This window comes from Oryx dammah, unplaced genomic scaffold, assembly GCF_014754425.2.
Source record: "Oryx dammah isolate SB20612 unplaced genomic scaffold, SCBI_Odam_1.1 HiC_scaffold_8, whole genome shotgun sequence".
Classification (NCBI taxonomy): Eukaryota; Metazoa; Chordata; class Mammalia; order Artiodactyla; family Bovidae; genus Oryx; species Oryx dammah.
In genome coordinates, this window is record NW_024070192.1 from 37,955,180 (window position 1) to 37,972,063 (window position 16,884).

The following is a 16,884-nucleotide window of genomic DNA, read 5'->3' on the forward strand; positions in this document are numbered from 1 at the left end:
TGGACTGTATATACAGTCCGGAGGGTCTCAAAGAGTCGGACACGACTGAGCGACTTTCACTCATACTCTTAGGACTTTACTAATAACCTTCCCTTCATCTCTGGGCCCCTTTGCACTGCTTCCCTTCTTCTCCCTTAGTCTCCAAATGGTCAGAAGACAGGGTAACAGCAAAACATGGTCTTTGAACCCAGACAGAAGTAGAATTATTATTCCTAGCCTCCAGTAAGTACTCAATAAATGGCAGCCACTGTTATTAAAAAGGGCTAACATTTACTGATCATTTACTGTGTGCCAGAACTATTCATTTATTTTCTCTTTTAATATCTTCAGGGCAATTAAGTAAGTATTATTATTACTATTTTACTGAGGCAGGAAATGTAGGTTTAGAGGGGGTAACTTGTCCCAGATAAAAGGACCAGAGAGGGGCAGTCCAATAGCTGAGGGCCAGAGCCTGGGTCACTGCACCTTCCCTTTGTTCTCTGCGGTCCCGGATCTCTAAGGCATGTGCTGTTTCCCTTCCCAAGCTTGTGCACCACTGGCCCTGCCTTCCTGAGCCGGGCTGTCTTGAAACCCAGGCCTCAGCTCTCACAGCCTCCTGGCGACTCCAGTGTCCCATCTGCTTGACCTTACTCTGAAACTCTGCCAGACCAAGCAAGAGCCCTCTGACCTGGCTTTGAGGTCTATGGCCCTTGAGTTATTCTATTCTAGACACACTCCAGGGAGCCACCAGCATCTCACAAACTGATGTCTAGAACTTAAAAAATGACCTCGGGGTGTGGGAACGGGGTTGGGCGACCAGCCCTGGGCCCAACTTCCAGACAAAGCTGGGGTGAAGACTGGCTGAGCACCACAGGCAACTAGAAAAGGCTTGTTTGTCCCTCTATGGGCGAAAATCTAAAGAGGCAGAGCCTTCCCTATGCCGTGTACCCCACAGTGTGAGAACGCAAGGAGGGACGCGTTCATGTTTCCTTGCTCGTGTTTTTCCCTCCTTGTCCACCAACGTGATGACGCCACGTTACCGCGCACCCAGGTGATAGCCTCTGCGCCTGCGCAGAAGGGGGCGTGGCGAGGTGCACATGCGCACAGAGCGACTTCCGAGGCTTTTTGGAGGCGGAAAGGAGGCTGGTGGTTGACTGGAGGCTGGGCGACGGTTGACGGAGACCAGGAACCTGAAGGTTAAAATTACGCGTCGTGTTGGCCGGAGGGCCAAGCAGAGAAAGCCCTAGTGACCAAACTGCCCCCCTCCCGAGTCAGGAGAGATTGTTGGAAGAGAACATGAGCCCTGACTGGAGCTTTCTGTTCTCCATGAGGCGCCTGAGTAGGCCCGATGGCCTCGATCTGAGGCAGCGAGTTTGGGGCGAGTGTGTGCATGTGTGTTTGCGCATTGAGCAAACTTTCTGCCGGTCTATGTCACCACCTGCCTTAATATAATTAGGGTCCTGTTGTAAGCTGGGGTAGGGAATCCCTCAGGGTCTTCTGCCCCCGGGGCCGGTGGTCTGCGGGAGGATGTGGTGCTCTTGTTTGCCTAAGTCTCAGAAACCGTAATAGCCCTTGCTGTCCCCTTTTAGTTTCAGGTGTGTTGCGTTGGTATTTCTGGGCTAAGAAAAGGTCGCTTAACTTCTATTTTGTTTCCTAGAATGGCGTCAGAAATATTCTCTAAAGGGCTTGCTATATCCAGGTTCAAGGCCACGCTGTGGAAACAGAGCTGAGACAGTGCCTAACCTCATGTTTCCCAAGTTTTATTTCTAAAAATGATAATTGATGCTGTTTACCCCAGTATGATTTGCATTATTACTCAGTAGTGTTCATGTCTTTTTGTCTCATGGGGTGGTCCTTGGGAGCGGAAGTGATCTTACTTGTAAGTTTAAATCTTGATTTTTCACAAAATAGGCAAGTATGTATTAAAGTGAGATTGAAATATAAGAGGCTGGACATGGAAAAAATCACAAAAGAAATCCTGTGGTAAAAGGAAAAAAACAACAGATCTTGTTTCACTTGGAATTACAGAAACAGAGTTGAAACTTATCATTACAATTATTCTGGATATTAAGTGAGGCCTTAGTCTTTGGTATTGCATAATCCAGAGATCTCAAACTAGGGACTAAAGCACATGATCTGCATGTGTTTTAAAGTGAGACAACACATTCTCACATGGCTAGTTCAGTTGTGTATGTTTCCTCCCTGGCCTTGTAAGCATGTTTGCCAATATTGTGGTCCATTTTCCTCTATGTACATCTCGTTCAGAATTATTCTCACGTTGGGTCCTTGCTTCTGAAATAACTTACATAGACTCTGTGAAAATTCACATATGTTTAGGAAACAAGATTATAGCCACCCTAGTTTTTAACTTCAAACTAATTTGAAAAAATGTGTCATGTTGTAAATTCTTACCTGAAAAGGGAAAGACTTTGTAGAGTGCTTATCAGGTTTGAAGTCATAGCTTTAAACCATAATTTCAGTAATTACTAGGCTGAGCACTTGATTTTGTTGTTGATAAAATATGAGGTATAAATTTCTTTCTTTGAAGGTTTAGTCAGACAACTTCACGTTGAAAGGTTGGAGCGCTGGAGAATAAAAATTAGAGACTTTGATATTGAAAGAAATGAAGAGAAACCTAAATGAAAATTCAACTCGAAGTACAGCAGGTATTGACTGACTTTTATTTTTAAAATTTCTGTAGTTTGTATTTAGCATATATTACATATGATATATATAGCCTATATAGATACAACTTTTTGTATGTATGTGTGTGTGTATATATATATATATATACACACACATATATATAGTTTGTATAGCATATAGATACAACACTTTGGAAGGAACTTTTAAAAATAATGAACATATATATAGTCTAGCCTCTTTTTAGGTTGAAGGAAATAACTTAAGACAAAACACTTATTGGCTTAGGTATAAGTAAAATCAGGGTTTTCTGGATTTGCTCTTGGATTTTCTTTTTTCTGGATTTGCTCTGGATTTTTTCTTGGATTTGCTCTTTAAAACCCCGTGTAATTGATTTGTTTTGTGCTTATTTGAAATATTTATGTGCCAGGGAGATTGGATATATTACCATCACTCTAAGTCATTCTCAAGAATGATCCATAGAAAATATATATTACAGACCCCTGGAGTTCTTGGTGAAATTGCAGAGTTTTGACTTCCAAAGCAAATCTACTGAAATAAAATTTATGAGAGTGGGGTCTAGGAACTGGCATGCTAAGCATAATTACAGATAAATCTTAGTCAAACTAAAGTGAAAGAACCATGGCCTTAAAGGGTCTGCTACTATAGTCAGAGAGTGATTAGGATTTTGGAAAGCATAGGTCAAATTTTGGTTCTCCTTTACCTGTATTGTACTGAAAGGGTTCCTTCCAGTTCATATGGTAATAAGCAAGCACAGGAGAGCAGTAAACAAAGCAAAAAGTGGGTTTGGAAAGGGTTGGGGGATGAGGAAGGAGATGCGAATTACTGCTAAATAAGAGGAATTAAAGTGATGGTAACATAGAACAAGAAAGGATTTTTTAGAGAGACAGAGAAGGCTATTTTGGATTTTTAAAAGAGTATAAAAATAAATCCAAATCTATATAAATATATCTGTAATAAATATAAAAGTAACACATAGAAATAGACAAATTCAAATAGTATATTATTATATACTAATAATTATTCTATAACTATATCTGATTGTTTGCCTATTGTGTACTAATTTTTTGGCACTTTCAATTTAGGCTGTTTGCCTGTACCATTGTTCAATCAGAAAAAGAGGAATAGACAGCCATTAACATCCAATCCATGTAAAAATGATCCAGGTATCAGTAATGCTTCTGACAGTTATGATTTCCCTCCTCTACCATCAGGTAAGAAAATAAAGTGAAAATTCTCAGTAAATAAGAAAGAGGATTATAGAAAATGACAATTTCTACTGTATTTCAATGGAAACAGAAGGAAAGTGTATTTTTTCCTTCTTTCCACTATCCAGTTATAGGGATTACTTGGCTCTTTCTGAGCATTCCAGTACAGCAGTTAGAGTTTCCTTGTTTACAAGGGTGACTTAGCATTTAAATGGGGTATCTTAAATCTGGAGCCTTTGTTCTAGTGAAGTAGTAACCTATATTGGAAAGAGTGTTTTTTTTTTTTTTTCTATTACAAAACACATACAGATATTATGATTTAAACATTTGGTGGTAAAAAATGGAGAAACTCAAGTTGCTTCAGGAATAAGAATATGAATGGGAACACAGGAAAAATGGAAGAAAATAGAACTTAAGAAGGTAGAAGCCAAAGAATTTCTTGTGGTTGACCCTAGTCTTTTTTCTCTTCTTACGTAATTTTTGCTTTATTTCGTTTGTTGACTTTTCACTGTTTGATCCAGCTGGCTTCCTTTTAGCGTCCACTGGTATGTGAACTAAGTTGCCTTTGCTGGGTGTTAACATAGGCTTTTAGTTCTAGTTCTCAGAGCCCATGGTTGGCTGCCCTCTGTTTCTCTTGATTCAAATTCTAGAGACAGTGAGCCTTGCTTCAACTCATGTTTTTAAATGAGGTCACTGAAATCATTTTTAAAAAATTAATTAGTTTTAATTGGAGGCTATTACTTTACAATATTGCAGTGGTTTTTGCCATACATTGACATGAATCAGCCACGGTGTACATGTGTTCCCCATCCTGAACCCTCCTCCCACCTCCCTCCCCATCCCATCCTTAAGGGTCATCCCAGTGCACCAGCCCTGAGCACCCTGTCTCATGCATCAAACCTGGACTGGCGATCTGTTTCACATATGGTAATATACATGTTTCAATGCTATTCTCTCAAATCATCCCACCCCCACCTTCTCCCACATAATCCAAAAGTCTGTTTACATCTGTGTCTCTTTAGCTGTCTCGCATGTAGGTTCATTGTTACCATCTTTCTAGATTCCATATATATGTGTTAATATACTGTGTTCGTGTTTTTCTTTCTGAGTTCACTCTGTATAATAGGCTTCAGTTTCATCCACCTTATTAGAACTGATTCAAATGTATTCTTTTTGATAGCCAAGTAATATTCTATTGTGTATATGTACCACAGCTTTCTTATCCATTCGTCTGCTGATGGACATCTAGGTTGCTTCCATGTCCTTCCTGGCTGTTGTAAACAGTGCTGCAATAAACAGTGGGCTACATGTGTCTCTCTCAGTTCTGGTTTTCTCGGTGTGTATGCCCAGTAGTGGGATTGCTGGTTCATATGGCAGTTCTGTTTCCAGTTTTTTAAGGAATCTCCACACTGTTCTCCAGTTTTTTAAGGAATCTCCACACTGTTCTCCATAGTGGCTGTACTAGTTTGCATTCCTACCAACAGTGTAAAAGGGTTCCCTTTTCTCCACACCCTCTCCAGCATTTATTGTTTGTAGACTTTTTGATAGCAGCCATTCTGACCAGCATGAGATGGTACCTCATTGTGGTTTTGATTTGCATTTCTCTGATAATGAGTGATGTTGAGCATTTTTTCATGTGTTTGTTAGCCATCGGTATGTCTTCTTTGGAGAAAGGTCTGTTTAGTTCTTTGGCCCATTTTTTGATTGAGTCGTTTATTTTTCTGGAATTGAGCTGCAGGAGACGCTTGTATATTTTTGAGATTAATTCTTTGTCAGTTGCTTCATTTGCTATTGTTTTCTTCCATTCTGAAGGCTGTCTTTTCACCTTGCTTATAGTTCCTTCATTGTGCAAAAGCTTTTAAGTTTAATTAGATCCCATTTGTTTATTTTTGGTTTTATTTCCATTACTCTGGGAGGTGGGTCATAGAGGATCCTGCTGTGATTTATGTCAGAGAGTGTTTTGCCTATGTTTTTCTCTAGGAGTTTTATAGTTTCTGGTCTTACATTTAGATCTTTAATCCATTTTGAGTTTATTTTTGTGTATGGTGTTAGAGAGTGTTCTAGTTTCATTCTTTAATTTAACCTTATGGTTAGGCCTCTCATCTCTGAAATAATTAGCTGTGGTGGTTTGTCCTGGGAGACCTTAATGTTTACTTACTTTTTACTTCTGTTTGGAAGAAGGCATGGACAGTCAGATATTCTGAAATATACTTGGTACCTGCTGGTTATATACATTCACATTTTGCGGTAGCACACTTAAAATGCTTTAACAGGATTTTCTGCAACTAGAATTTAAAAATCCTTTAATATATATATATCAGTACTTATTAATTTCACCCAGTGTGCAACAATAGACCTTAATCTAATTTTAAATCTATAGTTATTTTGTTTTCTTCCACATTTGAGGAATTGAAAGTATGAATTTCATATTATTCTCATTTTTATAGATAAAAGGTTAAAAAATTCTGTGGAAATGTGAAAGTGAGCATTTATCTGGTAATCTTCTGCTATTTAAAAACAATTCTCTTCTATTTAAAATATTTTATAAGTAGCATGAATGACAGATGATCTTGAAAAATAACCATTTGAGTTGCTCCATAGGCAAATGTACATAATCCTGAAGTACTGAACTTTTCAAGCTCTGACCAGGATTACTATCTGTTAGAGATACAACAAAATATCTTATCATGGGTAAGAGAGAGGACTAGATCAGTGTTTTTCTTTTTTTTTTTCTTGATCCATTAGTAGTTTAGGAAATAACCAATCTTTTAAAAAAATAAATAGAACCGAATAGAGTAAAATGGAAAATGTCAGAGTGTATATACACAGTAAGAAAAAGAATAGATGGTAAAATTCTCTCTCAAACACACACAGGCACTCACATACACACACACACGCATGCTATGTGTGTATATTTTCTGAGTTTTGATGTATTTCTTGCTGTTGGGTTGGGATTAAGAAACATTGATTACACTGAAATTTATGTTGCAAAGTGTAAGATGCTTTAATAGGATTGACTGTGGAAGATATACAGATTGAATACCTTGCTTGGAATACAGTGGGAAAGGGAGATAGCTAAAAAAATTACTAAGACAGACTGTGACTAATTCCACAACAAAGTACTTTTAAAGAACATGTTCACATATTAAAGTTTTTTTCTCCTTCAGGCTTTCGGTTGCCTCCCCCACATATTAATTAAGTATGAAAGAATTATTTCCCCCCAACGCTACCTAACTTACCCTTACCTGTGTTACTTACATCTTTTGAGATTGGGCCTGGGAAGCTGTGAATCCGGAGTTGCCTCCTTTGACAAAAACAGTGAACACGGGGTATGTGAAAAAAATGGTTACCAATAAATGCATGTGTCTGTTACTGATTGATGTTAGTCTTCTGTGTATATTTTGTATTTCTCAATTGGGGAACAAATTATTAATAGTTAATAAGACATATTTCCTTGAAAGGCAAATACCGCATTCAGTTTCTAATCCCCTGAGAAGTCAAGATTCTGTATCTAAATCTATTCAATCAAATGCTGAGAGCAGCAAGAGTGATTGGAGGTGAGTCTACTTAAGATTTTTCTTATTGTATTTCTTCTTCTCCTTCCCATTTCTTCCTTTACTCCCTTCTCTCCTCTTCTATCTTTTCTTCCTTTCTTAAACAGAATTGACATTTAGGAAATTTCTATACTTAATAACCATATTGATACTAGCTATGTTTTATGAAAGAAGAGAACATGCCATATAAAACTTTAAAAATAGGCAAATTTAACATCGATTATATTTCCAAAGAATACTTCATGTTATAATGAAATTCTGTAAATATTTATCACCATGAATTTATGATTTTGTCATTAATGTCTAATTGACAATAGGTAAAGAGTCAAGAATAACTGAATCTAAATGTTGGATGTATTTAGAAATTGAGAACCAATAGAATGCTCAGTCTTACCCTAGTAAGATAGTCAGCTCCAAGGTAAATAGGATGGAATTAAGAAAGAAAGATGGAGCACGAAATGCATAACCATCTGTTAAGATGGTGGGGGCACTTGTCAGAGGTATCCAAATTTAATGTCTAAATAATGTGAAAAAAATGAATAGATAGAAAAAGGACATGGATTGTTTTTTAGGTTGGACTTTAGTATTCTTGGGTAAGTGGTAACTACTGAAATTGTTTTGGATTATTTTCCTAAACAAGGTTGGGTTGCATTGTTTGCCCTCTTTTGGTACTTGTGGTATTTTTAGGAAAATTATTCAGAAATTAACTATTTGTGACTTAGGTTAGTTTTTTCCTGTGGAACTTTTACCTAGCCTGCTCTGAAATTATACTTTTAATTTTAGCCTCACTAACATCACGTTCTGATTGGCTGGTACAACTCACTTAATGTAGCTAGTAAAATGCTGAAACAAATTCATAAGTAAGACATTTAAGCTACTCAGTAAAAGTACAAAATTTCTAATCACACAGCTGTCCACCCTGCCTATATCTATTTTCTTGTGATTTAAAATCACTGACAAGCCATAGTTTAACTTTTGAAAAACTTATTTTGTAGAAAATTTAAAAATAAATGTCCAAAGAAGCAAACATACTCAAAACCTTACTACGCTGAAAAAAACCTTTCTACTCATATATTCTTGTATAGTTTAAAAATAAATTCTTTGGCACTTGACTTTGAGTTGGGTTCTCTGGGTTTTGGATTGTAGGTAACTTGCTATGTGACTTTGGCAAGCTACTTCCTCCTTAAGACTCTATTTCCTCACCTGAAAAGAGAGGCTTAATATATTATAGGGTTGCTGTGATGATGTGTTTAGAATATCTAACTGGTCAGTAGTTGCAAAGTAGTACAAATTACCATATAAATGCAAATTAAATAATTAATAATTTTCTTTTAATTAAGAAAAAGTATATAGAAACAAAACTGATACCCATTAAAAAAATACTATTACAGCTACAGAGATGGCAACAAAAATACCAGTTTAAAAACTTGGGATAAAAATGATTTTAAGCCTCAGTGCAGAAGAAGAAATCTAATGACAAATAATGGAATAAATTCAGGTCCAATTAATTTGGGAGCTCAACAGAAGAAACAGTTAAGAGTATCTGAATCTACTAACTTACCTAACCAAAGAGAAAGTGAAGCACTCAGACAAACAAAGTCATCAGAAATACCTGGCTCCACAATGAAAAGTCTAGACAAAAACAGCACATTGCAGGCATTTAAGCCCAATTTTCAACAAAATCAATTTAAGAAAAAAATGTCGGATGGTTTTCAAGAAGTAAACACCCTCAAGGTAAACTTTTCAATATTATTTGCATTTTTGTATTTCAATTAAAAAATGTGAGATAAGTATTTAGAAAGTTACAGAGATAAGAGCATTTGAAATCACTCCCATGGCATACATTACACAAATAGCCAGTTCTATTGGAGTAGATGAATGTTTTTATCCAATATATTTTCTTAAAGGCTGTGAATGGCTGCTCTATAAATAAATGTAATTTTGGTGTGCCCATGAGAGGACGTGAACTCAGGGTCTTCCTACTCCACCGTCTTGGCCATCCTACTCTTAGTTGATTTTTTTAAATGCCAAAACATTCCTATCTCAAGGCCTTTACACTCACTATTCCCTTATTCCTCAGTCAACAGCCTATTTAAAATAATGATCCTTGTCTCTTGTTATCCTTTTATCCTGTTTTTTTTTAAAATGCACAGAATATTTTAATTTCTGACATTCTGTTATATATTTATTAATCATCTGAATCCCCTATTAGACTGTAAAATCTGTGAAGGTAGATAGGTTGTCTACCTGCAGTATTGTTTCCTCATTAGCTATGTCTGGCACACTGTAGGTGCCAATAATTGCTTTTGGAATTAATGATTCCCTCAGAGTATGAGCACGTTAGGGAGAGAAATTGTATTTGACTTACCTGTGTTTGTCACAGAATTGGTACATGATGCTTTAAAAATATTTAAAGAATCAACAAATGAATGCTCGTGTAAAATAAGAGATAAAAAGAAAAAAATGTTAATTATCTCCAATGTATTCTAGTTTCTTCTCCTTTATAAAGTACTAATGATGCTTTTAATTTAGGGGAGTAACTGTACTAAAATTTGCAGTAGTTCTTTTTTACATATTTTACATAGTATTTTAACATATTTTGGACTTTTGCCTATTATATGGACCTAGAATCTTCACATAGAAAGTGAATGAATATGATGAAAAAAATGACAGGTTTTTCTACTGCTGTGTTTTTATTTTTTCAGAAGGAAGCCTCATCATATCAGTTAAAGCTTAGGGAAAAAGATAATTCTTTCAGAATTATATCTGCAGTTATTGAAAGCATGAAGTATTGGCGTGAACATGCACAGAAAACTGTACTTCTTTTTGAAATATTAGGTAGGTGTACTACTTCAAAAATACTTCAGTTATATCATTTGGACAATCATTTTGAATGATTACTAGGAATACCTAGGGATTCTTAAAGAAAAATAAAGCTTTACAAAAGGAGATTATGGATTTTTACGATTTTCTTCAGTTCCAGTGTCTTGATTGATTTGTGTGACTTAAGATGAACTTGGTTATTCATGCTAGTGTTATTGTAATTTGTAATGTTAAAACTGGAAAGATTCTTACAAGTAATCTAGCTCAACCCTTGAAGTAGGTGAGGAAATGAGGCAAATAATTAAAATAGACTTGACTAAAAATCACAAAGTTAGCAGCAAAGATAGATCTAGGCACCAAGTCTCCTTATTCTCAAAGTATTCTTTCTACTATATTACCCTAAATCCAGTAGCAATTTCTGTGTAAGTTAAATTATACATTACATATCCTAAAAGAACATTTGCGAAGAATCCTTGATTGATATGAGTAAACACCCAGCAATTAACTTAGCCCTACAGTTTTCTGAATTAATATTCAAAAGGGAGGAGAGTTTTATAGAATGTTTCTGGAATTTAATTTTACTTAGAATAAAGAGATAAACAACAAGTAGAGATTCAAAACATTTCTTTCCATAGTTTAAATAAAATATTCAATTTAAATTGTGAAATATTTTAAGCATACAGAAAAGTTCAGAGACCTATTATAAATATCCACATATCTATCTTATAGATATCTTTGAATATCCTTCTCTAGAGACAGTAACTATGGTATCTTTCCTTTCCATGCTTTTATAATTTTGCTCTGTACATCTGATTTCATAAATTTATATGTATTTACTGTTTTTGTGTGTTTTAAACTGTAGAGTTTACATTTTCATCTGGCATTATGTTTTTGAGATTTAACCATCTTTCTGTCCTGTCACAGTGTTAGCTTCATTCTGGGGCTCCAATTATGGTCTTTCCAGCAGCTTCTGACTCTTCCCTTACGATATTAAGAGGATTATCAAAGTTCTCTATACCATACATTCTTCTTTACATCACATTGTCACATTCTTTGATAGTTTCTTCTGGTTGCTCTTTTCCAGAAAATAACAAATGACCCTTTGCATATCAACGTTTCTGACTGGGCAGCAAGGCTCTCACTGTCACTCTGAACTCTGTAGCTGGGGAAGGGGATACACTAACTGGCTTACATTAGTCTCAGGTCACTCCCGAGTCTGGGGGTGGGGACACATCCAATCCAAATCGTATAGCTAAGAATGGCATAGGGGAAATTTCCTAAAGGAAAATCTGAGTATTATTAGGGGAAGTGGAGATTGACCTCAAAACAACAAGTGTTTACTATCAGTACCCAATAGATGGCTATTAAAAGAATGAATAGTGGTCTCACTTGATAGTGACTAGGAAATGGCAACCCACTCCAGTACTCTTGCCTGGAGAATCCCGTGGATGGAGGAGCCTGGTGGGCTACAGTCCATGGGGTTGCAAAGAGTCAGACACGACTGAGCGACTTGACTCACTCTTAAGATTAAGCTTGAATTATTTGAATTTTATAGATGAAACAAATTGGAAAGAGGTTTAAATTTTTTCAGTTTAGTAAGTGAAGAACTGAGACTCAGTTGCATGACTTCTGATTCTAATTGAGTGTTTTTTCTTCATTAAATCATGATGTTTATGTATTATATGTGTGTATTTAATATGTGGACTTCCCTGGTGGCTCAGACAGTAAAGAATCTGCCTGCAGTCAGGAGACCTGGGTTCAATCCTTGGATTGGAAATGTCCCCTGGAGAAGGAAATGGCAATCCATTCCAGTATTCTTGCCTGGAGAATTCCATGGACAGAGGAGCCTGGTGGGCTACAGTCTGTGGGTTTGCAAAGAGTTAAACATGACCGAGCAACTAACACACACACTTCAGTGTGTAGTATGTAGTAGATTGGTCTGAGGATTTAACCACTGCATCAAACACATTCACAAAACTTCAGGGATTTCCTGGTGGTCCACTGGTTAAGACACCGTTCTTCTGCTGTATGGGCACAGGTTTGATCCCTGGTCAAGAAACTAGGATCCTGCATGCTACACAGCATGGCCAAAAAAATAGAAATATAAAAACACACAAAAACAACAAAGGAGAAAGTTTCAGATGGCCACTTATTGTCAGTTATATTTTTGTTATATAATCAGTTCCCGAGTTGGAGAGGGCCAGAAATTTTGTTTTCCTTAGAATAAAATAGTTTCAGGATATCTTACCCTTTAAAAATGTTTTCTTATTATTGTATAAATAAAACTATGAGAGATTGGTATGGGAATAGTTAAATATCAACTTCTCTTTGTTAAACTTTATTTGTGTTTTACCAGCACTGATTTTTTCCCCCTCTGTTTCAATGTTGCTTAGCTGTTCTCGATTCAGCTGTTAGACCTGGCCCATACTGTTCAAAGACTTTTCTTATGAGAGATGGGAAACATACTCTGCCATGTGTGTTTTATGAAATAGTGAGTATTTAAGTATTCTTTGCAAAGCCTATGCCAACAAAACTTACAAATGCAGGCCATAGTTTCACTGTAGTAGAAATTCTGTTAACTAGTAGTGCTTTTGACATTTTGTTTGGTTCGATTCTGATGTTAAAATTGCTTATTTGCTGAACTGATGTGGAGAGCTTACTATTTTATAGGGGCTATGCTAGATGCAGGGGTGCAAAGTGGAATATAAGTGGTAAATGCCCCTTTCTCTCAAAGAGTTTATAATCTCAGGTAGAGACAGATACATAAATACTACAGTTATATAATAAGTGGTATGACAGAGATGTGTGCATGGTTCTATAGAAGTAGATAGGGGTGGATAGGTGAGATCAGGGAAAGCTTTATGAAGAATGTAGTAACCTATCTGACCTTAGATATATAAGGTCTAATAAATTAAGCCAAAATGTTGGAAAGTAGGGGAAGAAGTGAGAGGAATGCATTCTAAACTGAGGGAGTAGTTCCTGTAAAGACATGAAGCACTGTTAGAGCCTAGATTGTTCAGGAAACTACAAACAGTTTACAATTACCAGGGTGTACGGTTAGTAAGTGACAGGGTAAGTTAAGGGTAGTCGTTCTGAACCTTGGGGAAGGCAGAAACAGTGGGCTGGGATGTAGGGAAGAGGCTTGGTAACAAAGGAGAATGGAAACCTTATAATACTTATATACTTTGTAAAAGAGTTTGGTATTAAACCTGAAATTGAGCTTAATTCTGAAATCTCACTTGGATTCCAGTGTGTACCCCACCATTCACTAGCTTTATGACCTTGAGTGAGTTGGTTACACTTCCTGTGCATCAGTTTCTAATCAGTAAATTGAGACTAATTCCCACTTTGAAAGGTGGTTTTGGATATTAGGTTATAGAATATATGAATGCATAGCATCTAACACATAGCAGATGACAAGAAATAGTAATTGAATGTTATTTTTAGAATATCTTAGATGCTTATTTTTCTCTAGTCTAAATTGAAAAAGATTTTTATTAAAGTATATCACATACAGAAAAGCTGTACAATCTATGAAGTTATCACAGAAGTGAATGTAACCAAGGTTAAGAAATAGAACATTGCTTTCACCCTATGTTTCCTTGTGCCTGTTCTCATTCACTACCCCTGTTTTCTGCATTAAAGTAAGAACTATTGTGACTTTTAATATCATAAGTTAATTCTGCCTGTTTTTAAACTTTCTATAAATAGTATCATATGATATGTCTGATTTTATGTCTGGTCTCTTTCACTCAGTGAAATGTTGTAAGATTGATCTATGTTGTTGCATGTAGCTAAAGTTCATTTATTTATGTCTATGTGATATGAATATAGCACAATTTGATTTTCTGTCCTACTGTTATGGATGTCTTTTGGTTTCCAGCTTTTCTTGTCATTATGAGTAATACTCTATGAACGTTCTTGTTGTGCACATCGTGCCTTTCTATTGTGTATATGCCTAGAAATAAAATTGCTGACTTGTAGTGCATGTGTATGTTCTACATGGAGTTGTTGCCAAAGAAATTTCTAGAGGGTTATAAGAGTTTATGAACTCAGCATAGGAGAGTTTTAGTTTTTCTTCATTCTTATCAATATTTAGTTCTCTCAGTCTTTTCTAATTTAGCCATTCCAGTGGGTCAGTTTAGTGCTATCTCATTTCTCTCTAATTCCCTGGTGACTAACTGAGGTTCAGCACTTTTGATGTTTACTGGCCAGTGAGATGCATTCTTCTGACAAGTCTGTTCAGGCCTCTTATAATTTTGTCTGATAAATTATTTGTCTGTTGATTTGTAGGAGTTTTTGAAAAATCTATTCTGAGTGCAAGTTCTTTGTCTGTTATGTATATTGTGAATCTTCTCGTACTCTGTGGTTTGACTGAGAGGTTTTGGAGCTGGCTTGTCTTTTCCTGGCTTATGAGTTCTATTAGGACATAGCTCTTTTGAATCTCTCAACCCTAAGCCTGGGGTGGGGGTGGTATGGTTACCAGAATCTCTTTTCTTCGGGGAACCTTGGACTCCATTTTTTCTCCTAGCCCTGTAAGCCCACAGAAGCTCTGCTCAGTTTATTAGACTCTTAAACTGCCTTGATTGTGATCAGCAGTTACCTCAGAGGGGGACGGTATCCCCAGATAACAGGCCCATTCTGGACTTCTGTCCTCCCCCTAGTTAGGGTCTCTGCAGTTCCTCACTGCTGTTGGTATCTCTCTGATGTCTGGGAGGATATTTAAAAATAATTATTCCATCCAGCTATTCTAATTGGTTTTAGTGGGAAAGTTGGTCTGAACTAGCTTGACTGCCATCTACTGAAAGAGGAACTCTGGCAGTCTAATAGAAGTGAGTATTCATGTGGTGATATATTGGGACTTATTCAATTTTTTAAGAAACAGCAGCTCACTGGCTTGTAAGAAGCCCTACCCAAATGAAGGTCTTTCTTCTGTAACAGGGCATCCATTTATGCCTAACTATTATGGTCTTGTCAGAAGGGGGGCCCTAAATGACGAATTAACAGCATTTTATAGTGATTCGTATTTAGTTGATCATATTATTAGTTAAAAAATTTAAATTCAAACAAAGTAATAATTAACTTTATCAATATTTATTTTTTGAAAAACAGGATCGTGAACTTCCCAGACTGATTAGAGGCCGAGTTCACAGATGTGTTGGAAACTACGACCAGAAAAAGAATATTTTTAAATGTGTTTCTGTCAGACCAGCATCTGCTTCTGAACAAAAAACTTTCCAAGCATTTGTTAAAATTGTAGATGCTGAAATGAGATATTATACTAGTGTAATGAATGAAGTTTAAGTAGTGAAGGAAGTTTAAATAGTATAAAGTAAGCATTTTTCTGTTATTGTTTATATTATCATCGCCATGGTTTTTTGGCTGCTGTTTTTCTGTGTTTCACTTGTTGAATTAAAATATTTAAATCCTTTTAAATGTGGGAAGAATTTTTGAAAAATAATTTTACTGTTTTTACAAAAGTGATGCATTTGCTAAAGTTAAAAAACCATTTCAAATAAAAATGCTCAAAAAGATAGGAATAAGTAGATACTAACTTAATATGAGAAAATAATACATTTGAGTCAGACATTCCCACTGAAGTTAAGAACAAGACCAGGTGCCCATTGTCAGTACTGTTATTGAGCATTATACTGGAGTAGACTATTAATTTAATTCAAAATTTTAATTCATTTAATTCAAATATTTAGTGGGCATATACTCTATGCCAAGCACTATTTCATGTCCTTGTTTGTAACAAAGCAGTTAACAAAGTAACAAAAGCATTTGAATTTATGGGATTTATATTCTGGGACCCATAGAATATGTTAGATAAAAGAGAAATAATTGGGAAATAAAAGAGAAATAATAAATATTGCTGTTGGTAGATGATACAATTGTATATATGGAAAACCTAAGAAAATCAACTAAGGAACTACTATAAAATGAGATAATTTGGTAAGGCACTGGAATAGAAAACTTAATATGCAGAAATCATTAGTAGATGTTATGTATATGATCTGAACCATTATTAGAGTGTAAACTGGATAATGATACCATTTTAAAAATATCTAAGACTAACCAGTACTAAGTAATAACTGTGGGAAAATATGAACAAAACTTTAGAATACCTTCTAAAGAAGGACACAAAAAAAGACTTGGACAAATAGAAAAATAAAATCATTTTCTTGGATAGAAAGACAAAGATGTTGATTTTTCTAAGATTAATTTGTAACATGTAATTTATTTCTTTCTGTATACAAAACCAAACACACACACATTAGTCAAATGAATAATAAAAGTTATGTGTATAAGAAAATGAGACTAGTCAGGAATACTCTGAAAAAGAATAGTAGAAGATAGTTTTATCAAATATTATAAAGCCTTGAACATGTATTAGTTATCTATTGTTGCATAACTGATTGCCCACCAAATTAGTGGCTTTAAACAACAAGCGTTTATTATCTCTCACAGTTTCAGTAGGCCAAGATTTATGAAGTGGCTTGGTTGGGCAGCTCTGGCTTGGGTTTCTTAGGAGGATGCCAGGTGGGTTCTTGCTGTTGGAAGGAGGATGCACCTTACCATGGGGGCCTTCCAAAGGGCTGCTTGAGAGTCCTCATGACATGGTTAGTTAGCTTCCCCTAGAGCGAGTAATTCAG

At 35.9% G+C, this 16,884-nt stretch overlaps 1 protein-coding gene across 3 annotated transcripts; it reads left to right on the forward strand.

Moving 5' to 3' along the window:
• The first annotated feature begins 2,602 nt into the window (after window positions 1-2,602).
• SPATA22 (spermatogenesis associated 22) lies at window positions 2,603-15,601 on the forward strand. 3 transcript variants are annotated; one of them, XM_040243740.1, is made up of 8 exons: window positions 2,603-2,645; window positions 3,729-3,857; window positions 7,120-7,180; window positions 7,313-7,408; window positions 8,797-9,139; window positions 10,114-10,243; window positions 12,622-12,719; window positions 15,341-15,601. In XM_040243740.1, exons 1-8 carry the CDS (start codon window positions 2,603-2,605, stop codon window positions 15,530-15,532), a joined length of 1,092 nt encoding a protein of 363 aa, XP_040099674.1. In that variant the 3' UTR covers window positions 15,533-15,601. The 3 variants fall into 3 exon arrangements, with proteins under 3 accessions (XP_040099674.1, XP_040099676.1, XP_040099677.1); XM_040243742.1 differs by having other exon boundaries at window positions 3,729-3,809; XM_040243743.1 differs by lacking the exon at window positions 3,729-3,857.
• The last annotated feature ends 1,283 nt before the right edge of the window (window positions 15,602-16,884 follow it).